The sequence below is a fragment of the Orussus abietinus genome, unplaced genomic scaffold, assembly GCF_000612105.2.
Source record: "Orussus abietinus isolate OABI.00-Male unplaced genomic scaffold, Oabi_2.0 scaffold160, whole genome shotgun sequence".
NCBI lineage: Eukaryota > Metazoa > Arthropoda > Insecta > Hymenoptera > Orussidae > Orussus > Orussus abietinus.
In genome coordinates this window covers 167,036-192,873 of record NW_019394352.1, presented here as the reverse complement: position 1 = coordinate 192,873, position 25,838 = coordinate 167,036, and the positions used below count along the sequence as shown (strand labels likewise).

At 47.2% G+C, this 25,838-nt stretch overlaps 1 protein-coding gene across 1 annotated transcript in view; it reads right to left on the bottom strand.

The window, feature by feature from the left end:
• Positions 1-25,838, bottom strand: part of LOC105702867 (mothers against decapentaplegic homolog 6) — a 43,971-nt gene that overhangs the window by 14,672 nt on the left and 3,461 nt on the right. Inside the window, exons 2-3 of the mRNA XM_012430788.1 lie at positions 20,116-20,166; positions 8,230-8,316 (exon numbers count right to left, since the gene is read on the bottom strand). Coding sequence (XP_012286211.1) covers positions 8,230-8,316; positions 20,116-20,166 — 138 coding nt within the window. The remainder of the gene's footprint in view (positions 1-8,229; positions 8,317-20,115; positions 20,167-25,838) is intronic.

The following is a 25,838-nucleotide window of genomic DNA, read 5'->3' as shown; positions in this document are numbered from 1 at the left end:
AATCTCTCGGTACGATCGATCATCGCTTCCTTTTCTTCGTCTCGGCCCATAAAGGTACGGACAAGGACAAGAGGGGCCGTCCGCGGAGGTTCCATTAAAGTGGCGCCACGGTCGCGCGACCGTCGCGCCACTTTGCGGCCCGGCCACGCCAATGGCGGCGGATAATCTCGGGCCCCGTCCGGTTCGGAGTCGCTCTCGTGAATGGCCCTCCTTTCCGCTATCCCTCGGGCGATGTACCGCCGATATACCGGCCTTATAGCGGCGATATGCCCGCGATATACCGGCCCGATATATGTCGGCCTGCGATATACCGGCCCGATATATGTCGGCCTGCGATATACCGGCCCGATATATGCCGGCTCGATTCAATCCCGGCGTGCGGCGAGAACCTTCCCTCGTATCTTATCGAACCCGGCTCGTTTCGAGAGGTTCGCCTCGTGGGAAGCTCTCCCGGTCTCCGTGGTGACCATTCGGTGACCATTCGGTGACCATTCGGTGACCATTCGGCTCGCCATTCATGGGTCGGGCCCCGAGCGAAAGTAAGGGCACCGGGCGTCGACTTCTGCAAGGATAGGATTGGAATCGGAATTTCTTCATCCGATCCCGGACCGGTTGGGCTAAAAAAAGACGCCACCGCGTATCAGGAAAAGAACCTCGGGCCGTTTTTTTTTCGAGTCTTCCTTTCGCTGAGAGTCCCCGATTGGATGAAATTCAAAGACTGTATGCGAGTATCATCGAAGTCGACGATATCGGCCGTCGGAATTGGAATGTCAATCGAAAGACTCGGTAGAGTTTCGAGACAAATATATTTTTGTGCGAGAAACTCGTTTGCAGTGACTGCGTGGTCGAGAACCTCAAATTTAGGGTTAGTTTTTTCAAATCTTTTCTTTCGTTCAGAGTGGAAACTTGAATTGGATGAAATTCAAAGAGTATGTGAGAATCATCGAAGTCGACGAAATCGGGCGTCGGAATTGAAATGTCAATTGCAGCGAGTACGTGGTCGAGTACTGCATATGTAGGGTTGATTTTTTTTTTTCAAGTCTTTTCTTTCAATGGGAGGACTCGGAATAGATGATATTCAAAGACTATACGCGACATTTGGGATGTAGGTGAGAATTCTAGCAGTGGTTGCGCGATTATAAGAATCTCAATCCTGAGTTTCTTTTTTTTTATTTAAAGGTCCTTTCTTTCGATGAGAATGAACTCGGACTAAATGAAATTCAACGACTAAATCCAAGAATCTTCAAAATCAACAATATCGAGCATTGATTAGGAGCAAAGCTGCGAGTTTTTGCAGTACCATAAGGACGATTGTGAGCACTCCAATATTCGAGTTGTGTTATTCAAATCCTTTGTTTCAACGAGAACGGACTTAAATTGAATAAAATTCACCCGCTAAACGTAACAATCTTCAAAATCACCAATAAATATTATATCTGGAATGTAACTGGACATTTTTGCAGTATTACGAGGACCGCAATATCGGAATTGTTTTTATCAGGTGCGGCTGTACACCGACGAGCATACACTCAAGCCAGATGAAATATAACGACCAAGTCCAAGAATCTTGAAAATCCACGATATCGAGTATTAAATTAGGATGGTAACCGGGAATTCTTGCAGTAAGTGCGCGTTCACGAGAACTCCTGACTTTCTCACGCCTCCGGGGATCTCGCTCCTGATGGATGGACGGGATTTGCGGCCGTCGAGAGCGACTTCCCTCGGGAGCTCTCGTGATCAAAAGAGAGACGGATTAAGTGGAATCACAGCTCGGATTCGAAGCAAGCCGGTATGTGCACTAGATCCGAGTTACGTCGCAGTTACGCATGAATCATGTTAATGTCCCCGATTTACAAGATCCCCCCAGACGAGGGAAATTCTCATGCCGCCTTACCCTCTATGATAATATTACGATGACGTTAACCGCGCCACCTTGTTCTCAGAAAACGATAGCAAATGCGAGGATCGTTCCCCGTATTCGACCCGGTATGGAGTACTCATTGTACTTGGAAAATTATTCCGCGTAAGGGAAACCCTCGGGCTGCGCGTTTACGCGCGAGACGTGCTAATGACTCCAATTTATAAGATCACCCCTTAGGAGGAAATTTCTCACATTGCGCCACGGCGTATATGGTAACGTCATTACGATGACGTGCTCGGATTTGTTAAAACGACTCGTGGGAGAACAGGTACCTAAGGTAGGCTGGAGCCTCGGCGAGATTTAAAAGAGAAAGGAAAATCCCAGATGCACCGTCTTAAACCTCGAGGGAAAAGCGATAATAGAAACCAAGAAGGACGGTTTTTTTTTACTTTTCATTCGATTCTCGTACAACGAGACGTATAACAAAATGCGGACATTCCCCGTTTACTTCAGTCGAGCATAGCACAGCCTATTGCGACGGGCTGCGTTCACTTAGAAATCGATGAAAACTATTTCCTTTTTCGAGGACAGATTGCCTTTAATTTAATACGACAAACAGCGTGATTCGGTAACAGGGGACGATCGGCTTTAAAATTGTGACAACGTTTCGGTGATTACCAACGATTTCCAGTGATTTCAAGCATTAAAATCCATGATTTCTTCAACTTCGTACCCGTTTTCTTTGACCAGAAAACAACATTGAACATGGCAATCGTCATCCCAACCGTGTTATTTATACTACTTGCGTTAACGTCTTTTAACACATGCGTAAACACGTAAATATTTTTAAGGAGTAATTAATTAGGAGCGGAATTAATTCAAAATTCTTTCGACTTAGCACCGTTTAATATCAAATTTCTACCCAGATCTATTATTTCACATTTAGAAACACAAGAGCATATTATACTTAGAATAGAAAACTAGGGACGTATTATACGTACTAATAGCCACGTAAAAAAACCCGTTTATTACATGAGGTATTACACCTACCCAACCCTGTAAACGCCGTGCGATACAAGGCGGGTCGACAAAGACCGCCGGCTCGTCTTTATTTTTCAATTACGCCGGGGAGGGATTCAAAAGTGGCGCCCCCAGCGGCGGGGCCGGGAAGCGAGACTCGCCGCGGCGGGGGAGCGAGGGGGGCGGCGATAGCGGGCCAAAAGCGGCGCTTAGGCGGCCGCGAGATGTGAATTATCTCCGCGGCGCTCTCGGCGGCGCTCTCGGTGAGAGGCGATACGAAGGGGGGAGAGAGAGCTTCTCGGAAGAGGAGCGCGAACTTTGACAGCCGGGCCGGCTATCGTCACTCGACGGATAGCCCGAGATGTGTGGCCGGCTTCGTAAACCTAGCGACGCATTTGGGTTAATCGCCCGCGCGTGTCTTCTCCTAGACGATCAATAACCATTTATCGTTATCGCCCTCGCGCCCCGCCTCGGAGGCGTCTCGAGATCTCTGCCGCGAGTACGCGGCCGATAAAGAGAGAGAGAGGGGGGGCGATCCGCGGCACGCGGGAGCGAGAGAGAGGGAGGGAGGGACGTTTGGAGAATTCCGGACTCGCGAGCGCTCGACTAGAATGCAAATGGCGGCGTACCAGTTGGCGTAGGCCCGCGGACGGCGCGAAGGAACGAGGAATAAGAAATTCGAGCCGAGCCGCGAGATACGAGGAATCGGGAACAAGGAGCGAGAAATCGATTCACCGGGGAGGTGTACCCGGATGACCTTGAATCCGTGCAAGATACGAGATGCGGCACGACTTAGACCGAGACTTAGGGCCGTAGAATTTTTTCACAACTTTAGTACCTAGAATACCATTACGAGGAATGTATAGCTTAGAAGTTAAAACGTGCAGTCTCCGGTGAAACGATTAAACCCGAGAGATCCTGATCGGGGAACACCAGGGCGTGATCCCTAATACATCGCGGACGGAAATCACGGGAAATCGCCTGTTTCGTGTTACGTATTTTCCTTACGGCAGTAAAATCTCCGCTCCGAGACGTGTCGAGATCCTTCCTGCCGCTCGGCCACGAATAGTGGGTAATAAAATGGCTTTTAAGGTTTTGCCCGCGCATCAGCCGTGATAAACGAGCGTCGTTCCAGGCTTCTCGAAACGAGGATTCCGAGGCTTTTATTTCTCAACTGTTCTCAGGAAATATAATCGTCGAAACTCCGCCGAGGTCTTAAATGTCGTGACCATTATTACACACGCGTATCCGTGAACGCCTTAAAATCATTTACCCGTATCTTGCACAACGGTGACCGTAAACATATAAGTAAAACAATTGACCCATCAAATTGCCGAAAGTTAACAATTTTTCTGCAATTTCATTGACCAATTCTCCCGTCACGTGTACTTTTACACTTACGCGAGATCCTTGCGAAGGGTCTTCGTAGTCGTCCCCCGGTGAGCGTGGTTCCACCCCCGAACGCGACAGCCATCTGGCAGGGGTGGACCGCTTCATCCCCTTTAAATGGCCACGGTCGGAGAGCGAGCGAGGGGGGAGGGCGAAAGGGGCGCCGCGCCGCCGCTTCACCTTGACCTTGGCCTTGCTCCACGAGATGCAGCGCGCGGAGCGGCGGGGAGGTAGGGGTGGGTAGGAGGGAGGTCGGGCGACGCTTTTCCACCTCCGAGTCCTGCGGAAGGAGCACCGCCAGCGGGTGGGGATGAGGGACGGGGAGGGGCGGATGTTACCGCGTGGAACCGCGAACTCGTAAATCCCGCGAGTTACGAGCCGACGTAAACGGCGTCGCCCCCTCGTAGGTCAACGCTTCCTCTTTCCCGCATCATCCTAACCTCTCGCCCTCGTCCTGTACCTAGACCGTGCACTTCCGATGTGACTCCTGTTGCGCCACCGCGCTCGGAATTCAAGGAGAACTGGCCATGCGACGAATTGAATACTTCGTCAACTCGAGTTACTCGAATTCGAATACGTTGCCAATTCGAGTATATACTTGAGTCGTTAATTCGGTGCCGCCTATATTCGGTGAATCGAGTGTACGGCGAGTAAACCGACTCGAATTTTTTGAATCACACGTTTAACTCGAGTTGACTTAAACCGACTCGAATCTAATGAGTTGAATTATTCCGAATTATTCTGATATACGAAGGAAAAGCATTTATGTAAATATGTCACTATACTCACTGGACACGAATGCTTTCCCATCATACAGATAGCAAATTATCCATAGAGAAGGCACACGTGACTGCCAGGGTACATATTAAATTCCTAGTATAAATAGCCACAACGAATGTTACAAAATCGTAAACAAATGGATAATCGATCAAGCTGCAATGTAACAAACAACATCTCTGTTCCAAAGTACAGCTTTCGGAATGCTGTTAAAGCGTTCTTATTAAATACAAAACAAGTGACGCGTGCAAATTTCCGACATTGTTTATAAATCTTATTACGAGATCGACGGATTTGATTGAGAGAGAGAGAGAGAGAGAAAAAAAAAATAAGAAAAGGAAAGGAAATAACGCGGTGGCGCACATTTCATAGGACACGCACCGCTCTTAAAGATATCCGAGGGCATCGTCGTGTCACGAGGGGTGAAAGACACCGGAAGTGCTTCCAGAGGGGCGAAACTATCCACCAGAAATAGGAGCCTGGGAAAGCGAACCTGTTGCTCCGATGAAAGCGAGAGAACTTCCTTCCGCTCCAAATCCACGAAGGATTTCTCTCCCAAGATAAGCCACTGGTGAATAGCGGCTCGTAATTTCGTTAGAACGATGTAGACATTCAAATAATCGAACGTTTACAATTATTCCTCACGAAATGCGTACCGATGAGTAAACCTTCCTTGCCAGGTAAGCATACCGAAATCCTACTTCTTTTCTATTATTTATTAAGGGCGATGCACAAAGAACCGTTTAAATTGTTTTAGATATTGCCAGGGAAACAATCAAATCGAAAGAAGTAATTATCGGCTTGAAAGCATCATTCAAATAAACAGAATCCAGTAACGATTTCTCTCGTTACTATTCGCAGCCTAAACAGCGAAGGCAACGTTACGACCTGCCACGTGGCACATGTCCGAATCGTTATAAACTCTTGTACACTGTCAAACGGTTATTTCCTCAATCAACAAACGGGCGATCTCGTTCAAATATACACGTGTCGAAGTTTGCAACCAGCCTCGAAAACCAGGGGAAAACTAAGCTGCCGGTAAGTTTACCTGGCAAAAAGACCCTAGTTTCGCCATGTTTATCAATGCTTATGCCACATTGAAAGCACTGGTACTCGCGCGATCGCCAAAATTAAGATGATACGAAAGTGCCGTCAAATAGATTTCCTTCGTGAAACTTTTCTACGAAACGGGTGTACCGAATCGTTTCTAACTTTACAACCCGAACATGGAAGCTATAAGGAAGGCCCTGAACCCCGTGAAATTTCAGTTTCCATGACAAATTTTTAAGGTATCTGTAAAGAAATTTTTTTTTTAATTGAAATTTTATGGGGGTCAGGACCTTCCTTATAGCCTCCATATTCACATTGTCATGTTTGAAACGATTCGGTACACCCACTTCGGAGAAAAGTTTCATAAACGAAACCTCTTTGATGGCACTCTAACACCCCCTTAAGTCGCTTCCTTTGTTACCTATCAAGCCGCTACCTTCATTGCGTTATCTCCCGACATAACCTCGCCAGGTCGCGGTTACTTTCGCCACCCCGGCCCTAGCACTGCCTCCCGACATAACCTCTAACGGACTGGCCGAGTCGCGGTCGTTTTCACCGCCCAACCTAACCTCCTCGAGTCGCGGACGCATACGAGGGGCCGCGGTTTGGCTCAACCCCAACTAGCGGTCCGTCGTATTTAACCTCGGCGACGAGGTCGACTCGGTTGAAACCTCGTTGACTTCTCTTTTTTTCCCCCCTTTCTCCGGATGCCTAGCTCTTCCTCGGGGGATTTTCTATGCCCCCGGCGACGTCGCGGCGTAGCGGCCGGTCGGCCCGAGGAAACGCCGCGTCGGTTAAATAAATCGATAGAAAATGGCGGGGCGCGCTCTCGCGTAGAGCCCGAGTCGTCGCCGAGTCGCGGGAGAGCGAGCGAGCGAGCGAGCGAGGTCGAGACACGCGGCAGCTGTCTGGCGCCAGGGAACCCCCTGTTCCCCCAAACGACCGACTCGGCCGCCACCCACCTTTGCGGACCTAACCTAACCGACGCATCGTGCCGAGCCGACGCCGTGCCAAGCCATTTTCAAACCTGCGACCGACTCCGCCCGAATGCGTTCCCGGCTGAGGCCATCCGAGGAGTTAGGAATAAGTTTTCGAGGGATGGACTACAATTGCGAGGCGCGATGCAAGAAGGAATTAAGACTTAAGGTTATGTGAAAGTGGCGTCAAAGAGGTTCCGTTTGTAAAACTTTTCTCCTAACTCGGTTTACCGAATAGTTTGAAACTTTACAACGTGAATGGGAAGACTATAAGGAAGGTCCTGAAACTCATGAAATTTCAATTCTTTTCTAATTTGTTTATTTGATTTCAATTCTTTTCTTTTTATAGGTAGTTTAAAAATAGTTTATAAAAAATGAAATTTTGCGCATTTCAGGACCTACCTTGGGGTTTCCATATTCACGTTTTAAAGTATGAAACGATTTGAGACACCCAGTTCGTAGAATAGTTTTATGAACGATTGAGTTTTCGGATGCCACTTTCACATCCCCTTAAAGTGATATGAAAGTGATATATATATACACACACGCACACACACGCACACCCAGTTTGGAGAAAAGTTTTAAATAAATTAATAAAACTGTTCTCCAAACTGAGTACACCGAATTATCGGAAACTTTAACACATGATTATGGAGGCTCTAAGGAAGAACGCGCTAACCGTGAAATTTCATTTTTCGACAAAAAATATCGTTTATTGGTTCTTCTCCGAGATAAATGACATTTTCTTTGCGAAATATGAAATTTCTCCAGCAGCGCGTTCTTCCTTAGAGCCTACGAAATCACGTGTTAAAGTTTCAGATAATTCGATGGAATCGCTGAAATGCGGATCCAAAGGTTTTGATGTAGTCATGAATAAAAAAAAAAATTGAAATGGGCGACGAGGCGTGAGGAAAAGAGATCGAATGTCCGTAATGGGCACCGTTTCCCTTTTGTACCTTATTTTCAAATACTTCTAGTTGTTAAATTTCACCTACTTGTATCTGATTATATTAAATTGACCTATCGAAATGCCATTTACTTGTATGAATAAATGGTTCCTAGGTTTCGCGCTTTCGGTCTGGCAAAGTCTATGGAATCGATTATTACTTGTCGCAGGTTAATGATTCCCAGTCGTTAGGTTTGACCCATATTTACCTTCTCCGTTGGTGGTGAGAGAGCCTGGAAGTGGCATGGGTAATGTGTTTCCGTATTGCCCGGGGCTTCCTTCGCTCGGTGCACGATCTGAAACCAAACGACGATCGTTTATAGACGAAACCTTTATTCTATATCCGCAACGCGAAACAATAGCGAGAACTTAAGGTCCGAATATAAAATATCCAGATGTAAACAGTCACCTTCGGATCGTCTTAAACTTTCCACCTAACCTCGAAGCGTTCACTTTCCGCAACCCGGCAGGACCCGTCAAATTCATGTTCAACCCAACATTTTTATGAAAGTAAAGAGGTTTTAACCGTTCCACCTAACCTCAAAGCGATCCCCTCCCGCAACCCAGCAGGACCCATCAAATTCATGTTCAACACAACATTTTTATCACGAATCAAATTTATTAAAATAAAAGGGTTTTAACCGTTCCACCTAACCTCGCAGCGTTTCCTTCCCGCAACCCGGCAGGACCCGTCAAATTCATGTTCAACACAACATTTTTATCACGAATCTAATTTATCAAAGTAAAGAGGTTTTAACCGTTCCACCTAACCTCACAGCGTTTCCTTCCCGCAAACCTGGAGGGAGCCGTCAGACCCAGCGGTCCTTCCGACCGAAGATCGCCGACGATGATTCAGACCGTGGAAGCCGCACGGTCCCGTGACGCAGCGATGAGAGGATCATCGAAAATATCATCGGCGCGAGGGAGAAGAAGCGACTAAGAGCCTCAGGAGGAAGACAAGGTGCGAGATCGCCGGCAGAGTCGCGCGAATTCGGCAAGACTGAATATAAGCGGGCGGCCATCTTGGCCGGGAGCGAGCGGGAGGTAAGGAGGATCGGAGGCCAAAAATAAGTCGCGAAAGAGGGGGTAGAGGGAGAGAAAGAGAGAGAGAAAGAAGAGATAAAGGCTCTCCCGTACCTATTCGAAACGAGTTCCGCGGGCCTCGGGGCAGTTTTTATGGGTTTTGCGGGTGCTTTTGCTTTTTCTCGAGCTCGTCGCGCCCCCTCTCGCTCGTTTCGCTCTCGCTCGCGCAAGGCGAAGTCGCCGGGGAGATTCATTAAGCGAAAGAAGAGGATGATGTCAGAAGCGGGCCCACGGGGCCCAGAGCTGCCGCAAGCGGTCCGCCAGGGCGGTCGCATTCCTGCCTCGGAATTCCTGGGAGGCCCCGCTTCCCAGGGGAGGCGCTCGTTTCCTGTTATTCGGCTCGACTAAACGGGGCATCATCGCCAGCAGGCCTTGAAAATCCCGACTAGGGAGAAGGGGGCCCAGTTTTACCGCGATTTCGACCGAGGGCCGCTTTTTCTCTCTTCTTTTCTCGGGAACACCCTCCTCTAGGCTTTTTAAGGTGGAGGGAAACCCCCCTCGAACCGATCGCATGCCACTTTCATTTAAGAATACTGCTCTCAAACTATGATACATGACAACATTTTCTTCGAAAATCCAAATTTCTTTTAATATCAAGCTGATTCTTAGGTGTCAATATTTAGGCTGGTTCGGTGCGATTCCTTTTAAGAAATTAAAAAAAAAAAGTGTCTTATTTTAATCGGCGTTTCACTTCACCTTAACCCGGCGGGTGTACCCTGAGAAAAAAAATTCATTTCTTTGGTAATTCTTTCTGTAACACGTTGCTTTGTCTTTACTAATGTAAGTGTCGTGTAGCCTCGCTAAAGTCTCAATTTATGCTCCATTTGTCTCCTCATAGATCTATGGAGGAATCACAGGGCCTTGAAAATCCCGACATCGAGGGGAAAAAAAAAGGCCGCCCTCCTCGAGTTTTGCCGCGATTTCGCCGGAGGGTCGCTTTTTCTCTCCTCTTTTCTCGAAAGCACGCTTTTTAACCCGCCTCGGGGTAGACTCGCGGAGGGCTCGAAAGAACTCGGGTTTACGGGACGAAAAAGAAGTATACAGTGCGCGAGCGTTTCGCCGAAAATTGGGGGTATTTCTGGGCCCCTCGTTCCCGCGAACCTCCTTTCATCTTTCGGGCCCATTACGTGCCTCTGGGCAAACGGAGGCTGGCCTCGTAAAGGGCTCGAAATGAGGGACAGCCGAACTAGCGCCCGAAATGCCCGAGAGATTTGTTGGAATATATTCTCTTGGCAAACATCCTATCATCATTTCGGCCCACTACCGTGTTGAGAAGAACACACGAGAAACACGTATTCGACGCTATTTCTTGTTTATGCCGGAGGATCAAGAAACGTTTAAATTATGAAAAAGTGTACAATGGTGTGTGGCGAAAAAGTAATTTTTTAAGGCAATTTCAGAATTGCTCGGCGGGAAAGAAAAAAGGAAGATGAAACAGGGAATAACCAAATTTACACCCGAAAGGGCAGATATGTTGGAATATGTTCTCTTGGCAAAAGATCCTATCATCATTTCGGCCCACTACCGTGTTGAGAAGAACACACGGAAAGCACGTATCAACTCTGTTTCTTATTAATGCCGGAGGATAAAGAAAGGTTTGATTTTAGAAAAAGCGTATAATAGTGCGTGGCGAGAAAGTCAATTTTTTGGGCAGTTCCAGGATTACTCGGCGGAAAAGGAATAAGAAACAAGGAATAGCAGAATTAGAGCCCGAAATGGCCGAAAGGTATGTTGAACCGTGTTGAGAGGAACAAACGAAGAGCACACATTTAACCCTGTTTCTCATTAATGAGAGGGAGTAAAGAAATGCGTCATGTTTGAATGAATTCACAATGGTGCCTGACGAAAAAAGTAATTATTTTGGGCAATTCGGCATTTGCTTGACAAAGAAGGGATAAGGGGAAGAAGAAAATAGGGACTCGCGAAATTCCGAATAATTAGGACTATACAGAGCGATCGAAGCCCAAGGGTCTCGAAACTCTTGGAGCCTCTTCGGTTTACGGGAAAAGCACTCTGGCCAGCCCTGATTTCGAGCTGAAAGGGGCTCGGTGGTGCCGACTTGGCCCTCCGAGCTATTTTCGCGTCTCGCCGGCTGGAAGGAGACGGCGTCGCCTCGCGTCCCGACGTCGGGACCTTCTGGGAGCCCAACAGACGCGACCGCTCCCCTAGGATTTATTAACGGGCCTTCCAAAGGGACCTTTAGTGGGCCCGACTGGCCAAAAAAGCTAGGGAAGGTTCCGCGTAGAAATTGGCGAATCGCTTTCTCTTATCGATAGCGAAAACTCCGTTATAAAATTAAGGCAACATAAAAGGGTCACTCTAAATATATAAAACGTCAAAATATTTATAAAACTTTTTCCCAAACTGGGTGCACCGAATCATTTGGAACTTCAGCACGTGATTACGAAGGCCCTAAGAAAGAACGAGATGCTCGTGAAATTTCATTTAAAAAAAAAAAGGCATTCTTGGTTCTACTCTGGGATAAATAAAAGAAATATTTATTAAAAATGAAATCTCACGAGCACCGTGTTCTTACTTAGGACCTGCATAATTGCGTGCTGAAGATTCCAACTATTCGGTCGAATGACTCTTTCATATCACCTTAAGGGGTTAGGCCACCCTTAGATTAGTTAAGTTAGAGATAAGGTTAGAAGAAATCGTTTTTAATTTTCTTTCCCTTTCCAATGGTTAGTTTCACCCCGTGGAAATACGATGCAAATCGTTTTAGAGTATAGAATGTTTGATTTTGGGCATGGAAAAAATACATTTCAAAAACACCCTCGACCCTAGGAATCTCTTGCACAAATGTATTTGGCTCGAAACTCTATCGAGTTTCTGGATAGATGAAGTATACAGGTACCCATTTTATTTAACCTTGCAAATTCTCCGATTCCTCCCGTTCGACTCCACTTTTGCGTCATCTTACAGAACGTATTTACGAGGATCACAGATTAATTGCCGCTTTGATGTATTTTCGGTGACGTATCGCGATACAAAGTGTAAAGCGCGATTCTCGCAGCTTGCTGCACCTCTGCAAGAAATTCATCGCTGCACCAAGTCTACTCAAGGTGCAAAGTCGATGCTTCGCGAATGATAAAGATGTTGTTACGTTACGATCAATTAGTACCACGTATCGGGAAACTCGGTAGAGTTTCGCGCCATGTTACTGACGAACACATACGTATTCGGTGTACGTGCGCGACCCGAATATATTTATATCCCAGTTGTTAATTTCTTAGAGACGAAAAAATTGGATCCCACCTGAAAATACTCAAGGTCTCTTCGATATCCTAATAATCAAGAGGCATGTGAAATTTTCACGCGTCTCCGTTCCCACCGAAGGTTGGCGTTGCGCAATTTAGAGATGAATTTGGTGTCGGAGCCAAGAGAGGGTGTCATCGAGGAAAATCGCGCAGAAATGCGTGAAACAAAAAACCGATTTTGACCCAAGAGCCTCTCATGTGAGAGAGTATTAACATAAAAGCCTATTCGAGAGCTTAAGGTGGTACGAAAGTGGCGGCTGAGGGTTCTCGTTTATGGAACTTTTATCTTAACTGGGTGTACCGAATCGTTTGGAATTTCATCTCGTGAACATGGAAGCCTTAAGGAAAGTCCTGACAGCCATGAAGTTTCATATTTTCAAAAAATTTGTTTATAATCATTTTTTAATTTTTAATGAAAGATTTAAATTTCATGGTCGACAAGACCATCCTTAGGGCCTACATATTCACGTAGTAAGATTTAAAACGTATCCCTACGCTCAGTTAGGAAAAAAGTGTCGGAAACAATTCAATCCTCAGACGCCACATTCGCGTCACCTTAACACGTTCGCTACCAGCGCTTGAGAAGAAAATTTTGTACCACAGCCCATGAAATTTTCCAGCCCATGATACACGTCGCATATTTGCGGCTCCGGGCTCCCAGAGAAGAATTGAAACGACGCATATTTGCGGCGCTGGTAGCGAACGTGTTAAAGTAGGGAAGTAGGCGAGCAAAAGCCCAGTTTCTCGTGTGGTGTCCAAAACGTGTCAAGTCGGGCAGGAAACGTGTAAAAAGGGCGGTTGGGAGGCTCCTAATGCGGAAAGGCGAAGATTTTTCGTACTAATCGAGTCAATGCCCAGTTTACCGTGTAAAGCCGCTCGAGTTGTCGGAAATGTGTAAAGTCGTGCACGAAATGTGTAAAAAGGGCGGTTGGGAGGCTCCTAATGCGGAAAAGCTAAGATTCGTCGTGCCAGTCGAGCGCCGAAGGAGGTTTGGAATGCGAGAGAGCCGCTCCCGCCTCTATCGCGAACTCTCGAGGAGCGACGAAGAGAGAAGGATGGAGGCGAGAGAGACGCGATTAGGGCAAGCGAAAGAGAGAAGGAAAGAAGTGCGTGCCCGAGCGCGGTCTCTCTTTCTCCCACTCTCCCGGGGCGGCGAAGAGGAGGGAAGGAGGGACTGAGACGGAGGCCGGGGAGACGGATTCAGGGAGAGTGGGAGAGAGACGGAGGAGAGGTACGCTCCAGACGGAGAGAAAGGGAGCGCGGAAGAGAGAGGGGTGTACATCAAGGACGGCGGATGCCGAGCATAGGCGAGCATATGGAGGAGCATAAAGCCGGGCGACAGGCGCCTGCGCACTCGGCCCGAAAGGCGCCGCAGCTTCTTCGCCCGATCCGAAGACCCCCTGGCGTAGCGGAATTCTCGATACAAACCAATCTCAGTATCGAAAATCGAATCCGACGCGCGAACAAAGCCTAAGTAAACGCTTCGAGCTCGTGTACATGGACTTGGCGCGAAACTCTCCCGGGATTCCCAAAGCGCAAACTAAAATTCGAATCGCATAGTATATACACGATCGCATTAGTAATTTGGTACGAGACTCAGCCCTTGTCCTCTGATTTTTCGTTGTAAGCGTTATTACCGCGTTTTAATACCTCTCTTATTAAAATATATATTTTTTTTTAATAATAAAAGTTCCAGGGTATTTCTCCCGGGAGGCCTCGCGAGGAACTCACGCCTGCACTTAACCCTAAATTAACTAGAGCTTTTCCGAACCGTAAACCCGTGTATTACCGACTCCACGGTAAAATTCATTCTTAACATTAAAACTCGAATCCGAGTCCCGTCTAAACCTCGCAGCTAAAAATCCGTCAAGTGCTTCGCGTTTCCCCGCTCTTACACTCGCACTTGGCGCGAGCACTCTGTCCCTAGTTTCCTATTTTTATTTCGCAATCGTTATTGCCACCTCCCAGATTGACGCCTTCGGTCTAAAAGAGGAGATCCTCATTTTCTGATTACGCAAAGGAAAGGGGCATGGCACAGGAACACAGAGTTTGACTTTTCCATACGAACGCTCCCGGGAAACTTTTTCTCACGTTCCACATGCAAGGGCGATTACTATAAGACCGGCTATATATTAACGCTATATAAGACAGGCCTGTATATTAACGTTCGTCTTATTGAATCCTTCTCTAATGATGAAATTGCGCAACGCCGGTGCCGTTTCGGTCATTCAAGCCTCGCCATGTATTACCGGGGGTAATATCTCGGAGTGTTTAGTGCGGTTTACACGCAAACGCGTCGGCGTGTGGGTGTGCATTCGACGGTATTCGACGCGGCCTGCCCGGCCGGTCGTCACGGTGCGCGCGTGCGTCCGCTCGCACCTGCCCCGGCGGGCGCCGGCCGCGACGGCAGCGCCGCCCGGAAAGGCGCCGCAGCGACGGGGTCGCCGCCAGAGGCGCCGCCGGCGCTCTCTCGGCCGGCCGAAGAAAGAGAAAGCGCCCGAGGTGGAGGATCCTCGCTTTCGTGCGGGGTCCCGCGATCGCGAGGCCCCGCGGATGGAAACGCGGCTTAACGATTTCCTCGGGCCGCGCCGAGAGAATAGAGATGGCGGAGGAAAGATAGCGGAAGGCTCGAGCTGCGTCGGACACAAGTGGTTCCGAGAAGCGTTACGTCAGGCCGAGAATCCATTTCTAAAATAAGGCCGCCTAGAGCTCGGAGCTTGTTAAATAAATGCGCGATGCCCGGAGAAACGACAAACGCGGAACCGTTACGCGATTATTATCATTACGATACGCGACATCTGAGTTTCTGTAAAACGCGAGTCTCGCACAATATCTCGCATTTCCATGTTTAGTGACGTCACGGGGCCCAAAATGGCAACTCCGCGCCCATCTGCGAACGCTTTCACTGTTTCCTATATCTGGGAGAGAATCTATTAAGCGAGTTTCGGGGAATGTTGCATGGCTGATAGTAAACCTGCCTCGATGGGTTATGGTGGTCTTCGAGTAATGAGAAAATTCATATTTGATTTTCTTTTTTCCCTGTTATCTGTGGGGGGGAAATACCACTCGCGGCAGGTTTCGCATCACCTTAAGGTGACCTGGTTTGTGGTGGAGCCGGTTCGAGGGTATTCGCGCGTGGGCGAGAGGGCGCTGCCTCGTGTCGCGCCGTGGGCCCGTTCGACGCCATTCGACGCCCGTCGTCGCGGCGCACGCGCGCCTCTTCGCACCTGCCGGCGCGGCGCCGTGGCGCCAGACGCGGCGCCGGAACGACGGGACGCTCGCGAGAGGCGCCACCGACGCTTCCAGTCTTTCTCGCACCGTGTCGCCGTTTAAAACAAATCCTTAAGATGATACGAAAGCGTCAAATTATTTCAACGAATTCGAATTAATGTTTCATCAACGATCGGACGCCACTTTTACATCACAAGGCGATATGAAAATTGGTATCTCAGGAGACAAACTATTAATGAAACTTTCCCTTATAAAATTATTTATCAAACAATCGACTCCCTCGGGCGCCACACTTTAAGGTGAATTTTGCAACGATCTCTTTATAATAATTTTGCCGAAACGATATAATAAGCATGCCATTCTGTAGAATACTCATTGTAGTATGATACAGCTGTTGATATAAATATAAATGTCGGTAACTGTTTCAGATGGCATATCGATTAAGAAATGTAATTTTCACGTCATTCAAGTATAAGTCGTGTTAAAATTACGAATTATACATAACGTTTGAAATTAGTATGCAATGTCTGAAATGCGAGAACGAGTTTCGATTTTTATGACACTTTATGTTGGAAACTTTTCAAGCTAGCCTGCGATATTAAAAAGGGTGTATTTTAAATACATCCGCAAGTTTACCATAACTTTAATATACGCTATTAGAATAACACTTCCAGTACGTGTTTTTTTTTTTTAACAGTACACGTGCAATTACCTTGAATATTCTTGCACGAATGCCCGAACCGAAGTGATTATATGTTGGCTAAGGAAATTACTATATAAATAAGAGTTACAAGTCCTCGTAAGTTCAAATATGTATAATATTAAAGATAACGTAATTTTATCCTAACATGGTGATAAGCCAGAATAAATGAATTTTCTTGATCGAATTTCATTTAGTCGAATGTCACCGTTTCGAGCCCTCTAGTCCAGATTTCCATATTTCGAATTTCTTGAAATTTCTAGAAAACCGTGAGATATTACACTTTTGTCAACTTTAGAGGTTATTTATCTTCGAACCGATTTAGAGATATCCGATTCGCTCCATTCAGGCAAAACTCATATGTATATGTCGTACTTCCGTATCATCGGTCAACTGTACAAGGCGGTTTTAACATTGCGATATATATATAAGGGCTCCACCTTCCACGCATGCGTCATCGTTACCACATCATGCGCCACAAGCGACGCCATTTTATGTAACCTAGATCATCATAGAAATAAGTGAATTATAACCCATGCGAACAAAAACGCGGAACAACAATTCTCCCTACCCACCCGTGAAACAAACTCCGGAAAGGTCTTTCTCCCATTCTCTTCCTTTCTTTCCCAACTATGGAATTTCCTTTGTCCCGAGCCTGCCTAGCGCGGTTTAAGGGTTATCTACCGCGAACATAACCTAACACAGACATAAAACTAAAAGAGCAGTTATAAAATAGAAACGCGCCACGCACGTTGGAAGTGGACCCTCCTTTTTCAAATTTCACTGTAATAGTCAATAATTGTGTGAAAAACGCACCAACGTCAATTATTGAAGGCTCTGATATGGGAAACGAAAGTGCCAGGACAATTGTACCAGAATTTAGAACACTCTGGTAATCGAGAAACATGCATTTGAACGAGATAAAGGCAAAAAAGTGTCTTATGCGCTTCTATGCCAAAACGATGGCAATACGAGGTCTCGAAGTGAAACTTTAGTTGACCTGGAAATCACAGATGACGCAGGGGGTCCCTCTGCAATCAATTAGGGCCTCAGAATCCACGAATCCAGGGGAATTCTGGAGTTTTACTTCGATTAACATTATAATTATAGTACGAAAACGACAGATGGAGTATGCCATTTTGGTACAATGCTCGATATAATTCGACACAGCCGTAAATATAAAAAAAGAACGCCGGAAAAGTAGGTATTTAGAAAAAAAAGCCCTTTTCACCGACATCAATCAAATTCCCCGAGGTGTTTCACTTCACCTTAAGCGTGAAAAAAAAAGTGAACAAATAGCGTCCCACTTTTCCACGCACGGAACGTGCGTTTCTTACCGCGGGAATTTTTACCCCTTACGAGTTTTACTCCACGGCGGGGAAATGAAGTAAAAAGCACGCGTAGAGTGTTTAAGAGAACGTCACCTCGACATTTATCCAAAGTTATGAATAGAATGAATAGAAAGGGGGGAAACGGCGAGGGCGATGCCCAGGGTGGCGCCTCGACTCGGCTCGACTCGCGGCGAGTTAGCTCGCACCCGGTATAGGATCGACAAAAGGTATTGACCTCGCCACCGCTCGCAATGGTACATGCGAGCCGGCCCGTTCCAGCGCGGCTTTACACGGCCATTATTATTTCGTCACATCGAAGTCGGCGCGAGCGAGCTGCTCTCTCGGACGGTCCCCGAGCGACGCCCGATCGATTCGCCTTTTTTACGCCGCCGACCGCCGCGCGAGTGGGCGGACGATCGATCGCCTACGACGGAGATCTCGAGTCGGCCTCGTCTTGAGGGGGTCCGACAAAAATTCATACGTGAAAACAAATAAATAAAACGCGCCCTGTCATCTTTTGACCTTTCTTTGTCTCAATACGGGACGCGATCGAAGGCGACGGAAGCAAGGCACGCTTCTGACTTTAAACACCTCATTCTTTGTAAAGGACAACTCTTTTATGTCGGTTCCCGAGGACATCGATCAATCATTTCATTTTATACAATATCAATTTCTGAAGTACCATTTTGAAGTATAATCGTTATGCGTGGCATTCTTTGCAAAGTGGAATTTTTTCAAGTCGGTCCTCGAGGCCGTGCAAGATTATTTCGATTTAGACAATACAATTTCTTTTTTCAGGCAAACTTCTATGGGCACGGCATGGTGATTTCAGTTAGTTTTCAAGGCCACGCGGAATCATAGCGAAAAAAAAGAAACGTACAATTTGGGTCGCCCCAGGGAAATAATGCTTCTCTCTCGTTGTCCATGTAGTAAAACCGATTCCACGGAAGCTTTTCAATGTAAAAGAGACTCTTTCGTTTTTCTGTCGTACGTGGTCTCGAATGCCTTTCCATTATACGAGGTGAACTGGATATGTCGCGCACCATAAAAATGAAGAAATGCCCTGTTTTACAAATTTCTTACAATTGTGCTCCGTATCTGGTTCGCTCCGTTCACCCTGTATACCGGAAGCATCGTCTCCTCAGGGAACGCATTTATATTTGAAACTGTACATCGTGACGATTTTTCAATTAAAATATTGAATGACGTTAGTGCAGTGAAATTATTGGAGAAAGACATTCATAATAGCAATTTTACATTTTGACTATCTTCTAACTAGAGTATCGACTGACGTCAGTGCGGCGAAATTATTGGGGAAGACATTTATGTTTGCACCTGTACATCGTGACGTTTTTCCAATTAAAATATTAAATGACACGAGCGCAGCGAAATTATTCGGGAATACACATCCACGTTTGCTAGTGTACGTCGTGACTATTTTCCAATTAAAATGTCGAAGGACATCGGCACAGCGAAATTATTTGAGAAAGATGCAAAGAAGGATCATGAATTAGCGTAAGGATGCGACTTTGTCCCTTCCTTTTTATTTCCTTCGGAATGAATGATCGGAGCTCGACCGACGGAGGCGAGTCAAGGCGGACCGAGCGAGCTGGATCGGGTTCGCGGATCGTCGACCACTGAAACGACGATACCCTGAAACCTGGTTACAGCTCCTCGGAGGAGAGAGATCGGATTGCCCCCCTGCCGATGACGTGATTACGACTCCCGCTCTGGTTTTTCCCGAAAGCGACTCTCGTCGTCCTCGAGACTCGCCTCTCGTTTTCGAGAAGTCTCCTTCGAGCATGAATGGGGAAGAAGGCCGCAGCTACTCGGCAATTTCGACCGCGCTCTAACAGATCTACCTTAACAAAAAAGATGTCGCAATACTTAGAAATAAAAATCCTAGAAATTTTAGACCACCGGAAAGATATGGCGAATCAATTTTAATTCGAAAATACCATTAACTATGGAAATGTGTTACGCCAAACGGTGTATATGTCGTTATTAAATGTGCACCATTTTGAATTTAAGTACCGCAGTAATTTGGCAAGGTATAACGTTCATGACTTGCAGGGAGATATACAGCACAATATATTGTGCATACTTTTCCTCGTTCTTTCATAATGTTTGGCTCTAAGGTGCGGCTAGGAGTAGTTTCATAGCCTTCAATTATAGATTCGAAAATTCTGTCGGTTGTTTTATTTGCTTTCTTTTTTTTTTTTTTTGAAGTTTCATGCACTTAGAGGAAAACATCATTGAGCCGAAGATATATAAAGATGATTAGTGGCAAAGAAATATTTTGTTAATTCAAAGAATAATTATTTAACTCGAATAAACTCGGATGAATTGGCTGCGATGTTCGGAAATACGAGCATTCATTTGAGTAAACTAATTATTCGTTGAATTAACAAAATATTCCTTAAAATGAAAATGAAAACAGGGTGGAGCTTAAAAATTTGTCGGAACAAAAAATCAGGAAAAACTCACCCTCGGGTCTCAGACGCTCGGCGATCAGGCAGTACGGGGGTGGCGGCGACTCTGAAAAACCAAAGAAGTGCGTAAATGTAACGGCGATGCGTTTTTCTTTCTTTTCTTTTCTTTTCTTTTCGGTTACGACGAGGCGATTTTACGAGTTACCATCCACCAAAGCCGCTTCGCCGAGTCGAAGAAATTTCCACGAAGCAACGCTGGTCGATGGCTTAACGACCGCTCGGCTTCAACGAACTTGCGCCAGTGGGGAGAAAAGTGCAAGGCACGGTTTACGGTGAAAATGAAAATTGGGTTTTCGGTCGAAATTGCGGGTTTTCCCGTGTAAACGTGCGGGCCATCGAAACCCCTAAAAACAGGGTACCGGAGGGCATTTTTGCCCTAACGAGTTGCTTCGCGTATTTAATGACACGCGGGGAATATTCTACTTCAACGAGTTAACGCACTTTATGATGTATTACGCGACCCACCTAATAATCTACATGTCGTTCACTGATGGAAGATGTTCGCGGCGGGTGCAACTCCGCGAACGGGGACGAAAAAATCGTGACATCGCGCCCGTCTCGAGACTTAAGCGACAAAGACGATGGCAAGGCAAAGAGACGAGCGTTTCGCGCCTCCCCGAAACGCGAGACGAGGAAAGAATTCAAAAATCCCGCGTCGCGCATTCCACGGAGGGGGGGACTCAGAGGTAACTTTTTGTTCGGTGTATCGTTGCATAATTGCACGCAATGGGACGCTTTGATAAGTTAAAAAGGCAGACAGCCATAATTTAGATATCTACTGTCTTGGGATATTCAATTTTGCGGTAACACAGCAAATGACGTCACACGCGGTCCGTCTCCATTGCGCCCGCAAAATGGAAATTCTATAATCGATGCGAACACTTTAAGGATATCCATAAGCATAGTTGTTATTTCAATTCTTCAAGATTAATGCAAAGAAACCCTCCGAAACCCCAAGAAGTACATATCTGTGTCTATTTCCTATAATAATAATTATTCAACAGTCGTGAAGAGTTCGTTACACCGCCAAGCGCCCGTCACGTGACGTGTCGCCATTTTGTTTTCTCTCATACGGCAATTAAGAGCCAATTTAAACAATGACTTTAACCTAACCTCGAAAAACCCCGAGAAACTAAGATGTCGACAAAAGCACGCGACCTATCCGTGCGAAGGGAAATGGAATTTCGCCGTCGGTTTCGCTCCACATGACCCTGTGGCGTGAAGCGCGACTGACGTCACACGCGGTCCGTCTCCTTTGCGCCCGCAAATGGATATTCTATTATCGGTGCGAAACTGGCGCACCTTTTTTTCGTCCTTTTACATCTACATTCGCGTGATGCGCGAGGGTCGAAGCTCGCTACGAATGTCGGAAACGTCAGGCCGAGGCGATCGGGTGGAGGCCATTAATATCGAGCGGAATAATCGCCGTTCTATATCGGGAATCAAAAGAAAGAGACAGAGAGGGAGAGATATGAAAAGCGTGGGGCCGAGAGGGAAAGAATCTCGGGAAAACGATCCCCGCGATGTGTCCCTCGCCGCCATTCATTCCCATCTACTCCGGATTTCAAGACTCTTAGATAATCCGTGAACCTTGAATCTCTCGAACGTGTAGAATGGAGAACTGAATTATTCCCAAGTACGAAAGGAATGTGGAATTGAAAACGCGTTTAGAGAGAAGATAATTACAAAAACAGGAAAAATGAAACAGCACGTTAACAGTTTGTTATCACCTACACCGAGTTAAGCAGTGTTCCGTACTTTTTATTATAAATAAATTCCCTTGTAGCAGATAACGCAGGAAAGTAGGAAATCCTAGTCAGCGGGATACCTAATAACGCGCAAGTACTCGGTCATTTCAATTGAATAGTTTTCTTTAATTACGTCGAGCAACCGCGCCAGATAAGACAACGTCGGTAAGTGGCACCTTGCACTCGGAATGACACTTACGTATTTCTGTCACAGAGGCGCGCGGGACACGCTAAGCAATATCGAAAGTTCAAGCCACGCTCTTCGATATATCCTGCCCACGCGGTGACTGGTCGGATCTACTACGAAGCCGACCGCATCGAGGAATGTTACATCACGAGTGTTCGGCACGCATGCCGAGATTTCACGCAACGGCCGTTCGTTCAATGAGACAGCCGGCGCCGCCATATTGGATTCGTCCAAATCGAAAACGGCACAGAAAAAAAAAATACCCTCTTCGATAAATCTTCTGCCAAGCCCTTCTGATATATGGGTGAAATTCATTAACGCGTAAAAAAAATTTTTGGCCACGCCACGACGACCCCAAATTTCAGCCGAAGCTTGCTTTTTCGCGTTTTTTACAGGATCCAAGGTCCTACGGCCACCGATCTGGGGGGAAGGGGAAAGCAAACCTATTATCAAGGTGAAGTGAAACACGTCGAGGAAGTTGACCGACGTCGATACCAGGTCAATTAAATTTTCGCTCCGAGACCTCGTATTTCCATCGTTTTGGTATAGAAGCGCATAAAACACTTTTTTTGCCTTTATCCCGTTCAAATGCGAGTTTATCGATTACCAGAGTGTTCTAAATTGTCGTAAAATTGTCCTGACCCTTTCGTTTCTCATATCGGAGCCTTCGATAATTGTATATTGATCGAAATACGAGAGCCCGACGCCATTTTGAATCTGGTCTGGGATAAGTTAAAAAAATCTTTTCCAAAAATCCAAATTCTGAATGGGTCAGGACAATTCTCGGATGATCACGAGTTATGTGTCAAAGTTTCGGACAGTTTGGTCCAATACCCTTTAAAAAAAAGTGTTGTACTCGAATCGACTGATTGGAAGGGGGTTTCACTTCACCTTAACTCTGGACCGAAGGCAGATGCTAACTCTGGTTCTGGCGTTCGCGAATCCTGGGGAAAAGCGGCGCGTCTTTCCCCGGGTATTCGAGAAAACCGAGACCAAATTAGAAAACCGGAAGACAAAGGGAACGAGAAGAGAGGCCTGAAGAAAGCGGTAGAAATCGAGAAAACATTCGCGATCGCGGAGTCATCCCTTCCCCCTCGCGGCTCGCCGAGCAGTGCTTTTCCCGCATCGCGTGCATTTCCTCGGCCGCTGATTCGCGAACGTGGACGTCATGCGAGCGTATCTCACCAATCGCGGGGTTCACCGAGAGCGTCGAGAGACAGAGAGACAGAGCGACAGAGAGACAGAGAGAGAGGGAGAGAGAGACGCGAGCGAGACGCCCGGCCGACTCGACGAGCGTGCCTTCTACTCCGCCGACTTTGCCGCAGCCGAGTGCAGTCGCGACTACCAGATTTTCACACGTTTTTATCCCAATCGGATAACAATCATTTATTGTCAGATTTACATATCTTTCGACCAATCGGATAAACGGTCATACGTTATCAAATTTAAAGAGAATGCAGGCTCGTCCCGCGACTAACACGTACTTTTGAAGCAAAGATTTAGTTGCAGCCAAACGTCACAGGTGGCTTGGTTGGTTCGTCAAAATATAAACATTCATGAATTCGTGGGATTTCGGCAGTTTTCCATCGATCTTTTAATCATTACTTTACCGAAATGACATCTCGAACCCTTAAGTTGGTATAACCCTCAACGCAGACTGTAAAAGACTTCAACGTAAATATAAACGTCGTTAACGGGACGCGTCAGCTTATCTTCCCCCTTGAGTATTCAAAACGACATTACCACCAAATAGGGTAGAGATGAATTTTACTTTATCGACGTCGATTAAATTCCTTAGCGCCTGTCGTATCCTCTTAACGGTGCGTGTCCGTCTGGGATTCCTGTTTACACGAATCCGCGGGGTCACGTGACCGTCCATGTCGAACTCAAAGATCAGCGGCTGCATAATCGGAAGATCCACCGCTCGGACGCACACAGTCCCGCCTATATAAAACCGCGGTTGCGCCGACGGAATCGGAATCGCGGGGCGGTCGCGGGTCGCCGCTTGCGGCCCGCGGCATGCGGCGTTCCTTGGCAGCGGCTCGGAGTATAATACGGTACGGTCAGCAGGAGCGACAGCAGCGCGGCGGCGGCGGCGGCGGCAGTCAGCACGCTCGGCTTATGTCGGCTGGCCTCGACAATTAGCTGGCGCCAGCAATGACACGCAGCGGCGCCGGGCCGGCGCCCCCCTCGCCGCGCCGCCACCGCCGCCGCCGGCAGCGCGACGTCGCCCCTCTCCCGTCGCCCCCGCCGGCGCGCAAGAGCGCCCGGCTCGCCCAATATACGCGTTATTTTTAGATTCATTTCCTTCTGGCAATAACTTTGATTGCGCGGCTATTGGTAAGTGGCGGACCCTCGGGCGCGCGACTTTGGCGCCGCCGTCGCGACGACCCGGCGCTCTCCCGGGCGATCGTCACCTGCTCGTCGCCGCTCTCTCGTCCTTTCCGCCGTCGTGCCGAGGTCCGACCCCGAGTGGCGGCCGAGTTGAGACCGATTGATCCTCGCGTGTTACGTAAAACAAACTGGCGCCTGGCCGGTATGGATACAGGGTGGCCCGAAAAAGTCCCGCGAGGCTGAGGAGCGCGCCAAGGTTGGGCGGTAATCAGGGTTGTGCGGTGACGATTCGTATATTTTTTCTTTTTTTTTTTTTCTTCTCTCCCACGTAAGATACTAACACGTGAAACTTTTCACCGAACCGGGTGTATCGAATCGTTTCAACCTTTACAATTCGCATGTGGAGGTTATAAGGCCTCCTTAGGTGCCACTTTCGTATCACCTTAAAACGCTAATATTCTCCCACTCTAAAATTCAAACGTTAACCTCAACGCGTGAGAAAATATTTTGGAAAAATTCAATGCAACCAATTCGGAGAAAAGTTTCATAGCGAGGCCTCCTCAGGTGCCACTTTCGTATCACCTTAAAACGCTAATATTCTCCCACTTTAAAATTCAAACGTTAACCTCAACGCGTGAGAAAATATTCTGGAAAAATTCAATGCAACCAATTCGGAGAAAAGTTTCACAGCAAGGCGTCCTCAGGTGCCACTTTCGTATCACCTTAAGACCCTAATCTTCTCCCACTCTAAAATTCAAACGTTAACCTCAACGCGGGAGAAAATATCCCCGAGTGCCGACGACGTAAACGGCGCGAAACGTTTTTTTTCTTTTTCTCTTTCTGCCTCCGAAAAGACTCTGAAAGCGTCCCCAAAAAGCTCATTAAGATTCTCGAGGCGATGGGAGTGCTCTCTCCTTTCCACGGCTCCTCCCGAGCCGGGACGAGAGGGGTCGATTTGAGGAGACAGTACCGATAATTGGCGGTACGGCATTAACGTTAAGCACGGCGAATTACAGGCTGCGGGAGTGCCGCCTTTTGCGCGTCCGCCTTACTTGGCTACGGCAAAGTGCCCTCCCCCCGCCGCGCAATTTTGCACTTCATTGAAGCCGCCTCGGCAATCGTCTTGCCCCGTCCCGGCTCATCTCGTTACCTCTTTAACTTGGGAAAAGAACGTGGAATGCCGAGGGGATCGTCGCACCGACGCACCCTTTCGCGGCATTTCCCTCCATACTCCCCGCGCCTTTAAGGCGATGCGAAAGTGACGTCAGAGGTCCCGTTTATCAAACTTTCCTCCGAACCGGGTGAACCGAGCCGTTTCAAACTGTACAGTATACATATAGAGGCTACAAGAAAGGTTCCGACACTCATAACAATTTGATAATTCAAGAATTTGTTTAGACATTTTTATTACTTTGTATTAAAAAAAAAAGAGAAAGAAAAAAAAATGAA